This window comes from Acyrthosiphon pisum, unplaced genomic scaffold, assembly GCF_005508785.2.
Source record: "Acyrthosiphon pisum isolate AL4f unplaced genomic scaffold, pea_aphid_22Mar2018_4r6ur Scaffold_21473;HRSCAF=24072, whole genome shotgun sequence".
In the NCBI taxonomy this organism is placed as follows: Eukaryota; Metazoa; Arthropoda; class Insecta; order Hemiptera; family Aphididae; genus Acyrthosiphon; species Acyrthosiphon pisum.
Window position 1 is genome coordinate 11,901 of NW_021770944.1, and position 7,830 is coordinate 19,730.

Here is a 7,830-nt window from a genome sequence, read left to right on the forward strand (position 1 = left end):
CAAATTTATAATTATAATATTTCAAACGCAATTTAGTTTCAAAGTTATTGTAATATTGATGTTATGCAATTGCTGTGTGGGTATATAGGTACTGCTAACTATACCTTAAAGCTGTACAGCTATACTAATACTAGTATTCTGACAAGTATATTTTAAAATTAATGGTAGCCTCGACGAACATTCATAATATACCTAATAAAATTAACTATCATTGTTTTAAAATATTAAGATAATGATTGTATGAAATATAATTAAATATGAAGGTAGGTAAACTACAATTATAATTAGTAATGTAATTGGTAATTTGTTTTTTATTTTTTCCATCAATATTATATAGGTAATAATTAGCCATAAATTAAATGAAACCTTTTCTTGGTATTTCAGAATGCCTATAATATACGTCTAACCTAACATAACCATAACATATTATATTATATTATATCATACAGGCCCAATATGTATATTTTTACTTTTTATTTTAAAGGTAATCTTTGGAAATCTCTAGTAATCTTTGGTAATCTTTGGAAATCTCTAGTAATCTTTGGTAATCTTTGGAAATCTCTAGTAATCTTTGGTAATCTTTGGAAATCTCTAGTAATCTTTGGTAATCTATGGAAATCTCTTGAAATCTTTGGAAATCTGAAATCTAGTGTACACATTTTTTAATAGTGGTTTACCCCTCGATATTTCAGCTCTATTTTTTCTTCGTGAATCTTTATAGATTCACTAATCCCTAATAAATTCCATTTATTGTATATTACAATTTCTCACATAGTGATGCGGACCTGTGGGGTGCCGCGTGGGTGGTTCTTGAAGTTACCTCTAGGTAAAATTTTGAGGGAAAACAAGAAGAGAAAAAAAAAAGAAAAACACAATTTGGTGGTTTAATGTAAAGGTCGGTGTTTTATTAAAAAAAAAACGTCACCGACACAATTAATAATGAACACGGCAAGAGAATTAATATTCCGTATATATTGTCTGGTTACAACTCGCGGGGACGTCGGTCGTGTCCGTCCGTGTGTTCCCGGCGGGTCGTAGAAAACAAGTCAATCGCATGATAAAATAACCAGGTATGTCAGCAACATTACGAATTTTATAAGGGTACCTACTAGTTCTCCCGGAGTGAGATAAGAAATATGATAAAAAAAAAAAATAAAAAAAAAGTACCAACTGTTAGCCTCTCAAAACTATCTTAATACGAATTTTGTGTTTATGAATTTATCGCACTGCACTGAATTCATACAATTATTTATCCGTAATTTATCCGTAAACGAAAATCATGTATTCGTCTTTTATGACCGTTAATTTCCGTTATTCAACCGCCGTTTGCGTCATTTTACGCCTTTACGGTGTACGTGTGGGACACTTTACTCTATTTCCCGTAAGCTTACCCACTTTTTTTGTTTTGCGCACGTAGAGTGTGTGGAAAATGTTGTTACAATATTGTTCACTACGTATACACCGTGGTGTTCCGTGACATGAAACTGTTGTACTACAGTGATCTGTATTGTCACAACGTTTTCACCATGACGAAATAAATATTATTTCGAATATTATATATCCAAATATTGTTTCGTCATGGTTTTCACCATACTCTTGACAGGGAATCAAGAATAAGTTGTAGGACGTTGGTAGCCGCTGCAGGCTCCTCAAGTCTATAGTTTCTTCACCACCAAGTTGCAAGTACTATAGTCAAATAATGATTGCACATGCCTGTTCGATGTTGAAAGAAAGTTCAACAAAGTTAAACGTGAGTATAACCTGTACTTTTACATTTTTCACTTAAATAATAAGTTTGTAATGCACGGTCCATTATACATCTGTTTGGTCATGTGCTCGAAAGTGTATGCAGTACATTTCTACTTATACCTTGTATACCCGTCTTAAGCCTCGTTCACACGGCGACAGTTGCATGATACCAGTATCGTAATATTCAACGAATAAGATATACCGCGCTAGCTGGTGTCACGACACACAATATCATTAGTGTCACTGTGTGAACGAGGCTTAAAGCCTTTAGAAACAAAGTGTACCTAGTACCTACTCATCTACTCATAAGCATGTACTCATGTTAAGTACTTGACTCCTCAATATTTAATATTATCATGATAATCAACAATTTTATTTGTATTTTTAAAATACTTTTTTAGTATGGTAAATGTAGTTAAATTATATTCATTCCCTAACTGAAATAGTTTTATAACTTGGGCAGTTAGACGTGAATAAGATTATAATATATTATACGTATGTGAGTGTTAATCACGAAAATAGATACTATTATGTAATGTGTTATATTTAATAATTATGTATGACTACCCGGTTAGAAATGTCTGCATACTCTACTTTAGAATCTATCAGCTTAGAACTTTATTAAAAATTCTAAAATATGTATTGCTAATCTATGATTGTTTTATATTACTTTTGTCTTATTTGATAATATATTATTAGTGTATATATATTAATAAAATAATGTTATTGTATGCTTTTGCAGGCATTACTGCAGTAATGGTATAATTACAGTATGTCAATACATGTCCTATTGTTATGTTTGTAAAAATTCCAGTATATGAATAAAATTAGGTATAGGTACATTTTGTTCTTAATGATTGTTAATCAAATAATAAATTATTTATAATCACAAACTTACTTAGTCAAACAATTAATAACCATTTATTTTCAGATGTTAAATATTTTTAAACATAATAATGGGGTTCAAGTATTCTAAAAACCAAAACAAATTTACCTAAGTATGCATCAAAATTTTTTGTAACAAATAATAATTATATTTTTAGGTAATATTTTGGTATTTTATGTAGGTACTCTATCATTGAATCGAAAGTCGAATACATAATAATATGAATTATAATATTCTATTTCATTGACTATAATCTATTAAAAAACAATTAGTAGTTTTTATCTAAATTGTAGAGTTGACTTAAATAAAATATTAATTAATATATATTTTTATATTTGATAAAATGTTTATTTTATTTTATTTTATTTTATTTTTTTTTATCAGGTGAATACATGTGTCATGAATGTGAAAGAATCAATAAACTCAGGTATAATAGAAAATTAAATTTTAATAATTTGAGCTTTGTTATAATCAATTTTGTTGTTGGTATGGTACCTAAAACACCGTTTTTTAATGAAAATGTATGTTTTCCATGGTAACAATAGAAAAATGTACCCGTCAGATATCACCCTGACTAAAGAAATGCAACATTTCCTGTGAACATTCAATAATATGATACCAAACTTGTACTTATATTTTGGGGTTTTCTATTATTGAACATTGAGAATACATTTTGAATTCTTTAGACAGGGTGACACCCAACAGGCACATTACAATCAGCATTTTTCTATTGTCACCGTAAGGTCAATACATTTTCATTAAACACCAGTATTTTTGGCATCATGCCAACAACAAAATTGTCCGAATTGATTATAACAAAGCTCGAAATTATTAAAATCTAATTTTCTATCATTCCAGAGTTGACAATACTGAATGCTGCTCTTAAAATTTATCCAAATGAATTTCATACTGTAAACATGGACCTTGTTGTGATGGCTGTTTTGATAGTTACTTGATGTGTTGTTCAAGCCTACACATTCTGGGGACTAAGGGATTATTATAGGATTACTAATCTGAAACTTGTCACTTTTTTTAAAATAATTGGGATGTTTCAGTCCCTTATTTCAAGTTCAAAATGTTGATATGTTCTCAGTTTTTAATGTCAACAATTTAATTGAGAATAATAACCACAATGATTTGTTTTAAAAATTATAATTCCAAATTAAAAAAAAAAACTTAAATCATATTGTATAATATCGGCCCTGTATTACTGATTTAGTGTAACTAAATATTTACAATTTTTGAATGGAACCTTAGTATTAATGTGTTAGAACCAACAATTGTTAATTTAACAAAATTAAAATTCCCTTCATTTGTGTATTAACAGTTTAGACAGTCCTGTTTGAGAATGTTTATTTTTTGCTTACTATTTTTAATTTTACAATGTTTGAACCATAAAAATACTACATTTAATATATTTTCAAATAAATGTTTGATACTGTCTGAAATTGAATAACGATTATTGATGGGAACTTTTTTTTTTTTTTGCTGATACATGGATGCAAAGAATGTACGCTAATACCTATTTTTTTGATGTTAAATCAAACAACTAAGCTTATAATGCAAAATTAATTTATATATTCATTCAAAAGTCGCAAAAACAAAAATTTTAAAATATTTTTCCTATCTTAGCAAACCTTCAAGGATTGAATGTATCTTTAGTTTATTTCTCAGATTGTCAAAGTTTTTTAACTTAATTGGGCCAGGTGGTAAATGGTGTGCTTTAAATGTGAATATTTAAAAAAATTTATTATTGATTAAATACTTCAATTATGTATGTTTTTAACTGAAGTATTCAATTTTCATAAAGAAAATAATTAATTATGTATTATGTAAATGTAACCAATAATAATTAATTATGTACTATGTAAATGTAACCAATAATAATTTTATTGCTTAGATATTTTATCATACCTGTGTTGCTTACTAATACTAATTTTATTTTATTTTCTGTAGCTTGATTTACTTACGATTTACCTGCGATTTACCTGCCTTCAACTGCGACAACCAAAAACGGTTTTTTTTAAGACCAACCCTGATTCATCTGCCTTCAACAGCGACAACAAAAAGCGGTTTTTTTCAAGACCAACCCTGATTCATACTGCCTTCAACTGCGACAATCAGAACCGGTTTTTTTTAAACTAACCTTTAATTTATAAATAACTTTTGTTTGTTTAATATTCTTTTAAGTTTTTTTTTTAGCAACGCGTCCTGAAATGGCGCTGAGAGAACATGATTATGTCATTGCAGGCAACCACGATGATGAAGAATTTGGTGTTCCAGATGTAGCAGTAATTTTGCAAGATCACGATTATATCCAACAAATGCCCTTTGTTGAGATTGGGCCCCAAGATGAAGAAGAAGATGGTGAAGCAAATGAAGAACAAGAACATGTAATACCTGGAGAACCACAAGAAGAGGAACAACCCGTAGAAGAAGATGGAGAACCCCCCTTAGTAGAAGAAGAAGATGTAGCTGTAGTTGCAGATGTTATAGTTGAAGGAGTACCGCCTGAAACATACAGAACACTCCCTGGAATTCGACGTAATTCAACTATCTATGTAGACAATTTGAAATTCAAATACTACAAACGTGAGCTTCTGGTCAACACCATTTCACTAGTTTGTGAGAGGCAAAAAAACCGCAGACATCCAATGTGTTATGGTACGGCATCAGTAAGTAGAGATATTATGGACAACAGAATTTCACTCATTAATCCTCACAACCATCGGGCCGACGATATAGACTTACATGTACCATACTTGAGAGAAGCAATTGGTAATAAGGGACTTGACCCAACCAATACAACAGCATCTGTAAGAACTATTTACAACAATGAAATTATCCAGTAAGTTGTATTTCATTAACTAATAAATGTCTATTACTCTTGTACTTATACATTTAGACAAACATATTTTCTTTTTTAATAATATATATTATTATATATTAATCATGGTTTTTGTGGTCTTAAGACATGCGGAGGCCGCTTGTAATTATACTCATCTACAAGCTGTTAGAAGAGTAGGTGCGATGAGAAGTTTGCAACGACCAGCAATACCACAAGACATACATGCACTTGCCATAACATTGAATAATCCACAATATCCCGCCTATTCTCAAACATTGCAAACGCCACCTTCAAGATTTTTCCAGCAAGAGGTAGTCATCAATGGAAGAAGTGTAGGAGTTGTATTTGCAAACAGGGTTGCAATAGAACTGTACAGAGAAGATTTAAACTCTGTGACTTTGGTTGGTATTGATGAAACATTTAAAACTGTACCTAGTCACCCAACCGACTTAAAATGTCTTTTGACATTTCAAATAGTATACAATAGTGTTGTAAGTACATAATATTAAATATCACTGTTGTCAGTATCTATTATTTCAACATTATTTTTTTCTGTTTTAGGCATTTCCAATGGTGTATGTACTTTTGGGGAGTATGACTGAAGAGACATACTGTGGTGTACTTAGAATTATCAGACAAATGTTACCTTTAAATTACGACAGAGTTCGGTTTGTGACCGATTATGAAAAAGCACTGATGAATGCAGTTGAACAAATTTTTCCAACAAGCAGATTAGTTTGTTGTTGGTTTCATTTCACACAGAGTATCGTGCGATACTGCCATAGAAAATTGAACAATGTACTAAATTTAATCCGAACGCATGAAGAAGCAGCTAGAATTCTTAGAATGGTGATTTTTTAAAATTTATATATGAAATTTATCATGTCTTAGTCTAATACATTTTTTATCAGGTCTTAGCTCTTCCTCACTTGCCTGCCACAAGAAACAATCCACTGTGTCCAAATATTTGTGTATTAGATGGATACAATGTCATAGTACGGTATGCCCAACAATTTCCTGAATTGCAAGTCATTGTAGATAGTTTTTTGGAGAATTATATCCTTGGTTTTTGGATTAACCAAATTGGACCAAAAAAATTTAGTGTCTTTGGAGAAGACCACCGTACAAACAATAATTTAGAATCGTTCCATTCAACTTTACTAAAGCAAATGGGTACCCACCCTAACATTTGGGATTTCCTACGTGAGTTATTGACGTAGTTTCTAATGAGTTATCTCTATGTAATATTGTCTTAATCTCTACTGTATTTCTAAATATTTTTATGTTTATTTTATATTTACAGATTAGTTAAGTTATAGAGGATAAGTTATTCATGTATTTGAAATACATCGGTATTATTATATTGAAATCTGTTCTATGTTTGTGCTGTATTTATAGATTGATCAACGTCATGGGAAAAGTAAAGATAAGTTATTCATGTATTTGAAATACATCATTATTATTATTATTTTCATTTTTTGAAAACTACTTATTTCACTATCTATAACTGATTTTGTATGCTTATATAATACTTTGTGAGTACTGTATTTATAATTATTAGTATTGCATGCAACTAATATTTGCTGATGTATTATATTTGTGTTGAACACTTCAATTATGTTATTGATCAAAAGTAGGCAATTTACTAGTTAAAAATTTAAAGTTAAGTTAATATTTTTTTCCATAATAACTTACTTATCTAGTTAAATTTATGATTAATTAACTGTTAACTTATCAATCTTGTGTTTTCTTAACTTGACTTAAGTTAATTATTTTCCTTAATTTGCCTACCTTTGGTATTAATCACCTTATGTGTTCCTCTTAATGTCTTGATTAGCTAGTGTTGATTTGTTTCTGTGAAACATTTTATTATAATTTGTAATTTATTACCGCATACTAATGTAATGTGTTCATTTTTATTATTTACAGAGAGGCTAGTTATAATTGAAAATCAATTTTTTGTAGAATTTGGACAACGGCAAAGAAACTTACAAGTAATTTTCTTAAAATGTGTATGCCATTTAATTAACAAATTAAATAATTTATTTAATCCCACAGATCAGAGATATGCGTTCGAGAGCAGGAAGAGAAAACACAACAAGAATTATCAGGGAAAATGTTCAGCAACTCAATAGAGATCATGACATTTTGGCATTCTTGAGGAGAACGGGCCACTTCAATGATGGTTATGTTTTTGGTCAAATTGGGCCATATCCTTGAATTTTTTTTTTTTTTTTTTTGTAATAAAATAACAAGTCCACTACGGACAAATAATAGAGAGTAGAGACACAGTGTATTTAATCAACAAGCTTATATTGTTAAATTAATAAAAAAAATATAATATAAA

At 29.7% G+C, this 7,830-nt stretch overlaps 1 protein-coding gene across 1 annotated transcript; it reads left to right on the plus strand.

The window, feature by feature from the left end:
- The first annotated feature begins 1,103 nt into the window (after positions 1-1,103).
- On the plus strand, positions 1,104-7,830 carry LOC100569440. The gene is made up of 9 exons (XM_029492418.1): positions 1,104-1,381; positions 1,604-1,750; positions 4,592-5,483; positions 5,608-5,974; positions 6,045-6,332; positions 6,395-6,686; positions 6,787-7,018; positions 7,413-7,477; positions 7,542-7,830. The coding sequence occupies exons 3-7, from the start codon at positions 4,852-4,854 to the stop codon at positions 6,789-6,791; spliced, it is 1,584 nt and encodes a 527-aa protein (XP_029348278.1). The 5' UTR covers positions 1,104-1,381; positions 1,604-1,750; positions 4,592-4,851; the 3' UTR covers positions 6,792-7,018; positions 7,413-7,477; positions 7,542-7,830.

Coding starts and splice junctions, on each gene's coding strand:
- LOC100569440 (XM_029492418.1), top strand. CDS start 4,852: ATGGCGCTGAGAGAACATGATTATGTCATTGCAGGCAACCACGATGAT. Junction 5,484..5,607: donor TACAACAATGAAATTATCCA/GTAAGTTGTATT, acceptor TGTGGTCTTAAG/ACATGCGGAGGCCGCTTGTA. Junction 5,975..6,044: donor AAATAGTATACAATAGTGTT/GTAAGTACATAA, acceptor TTTCTGTTTTAG/GCATTTCCAATGGTGTATGT.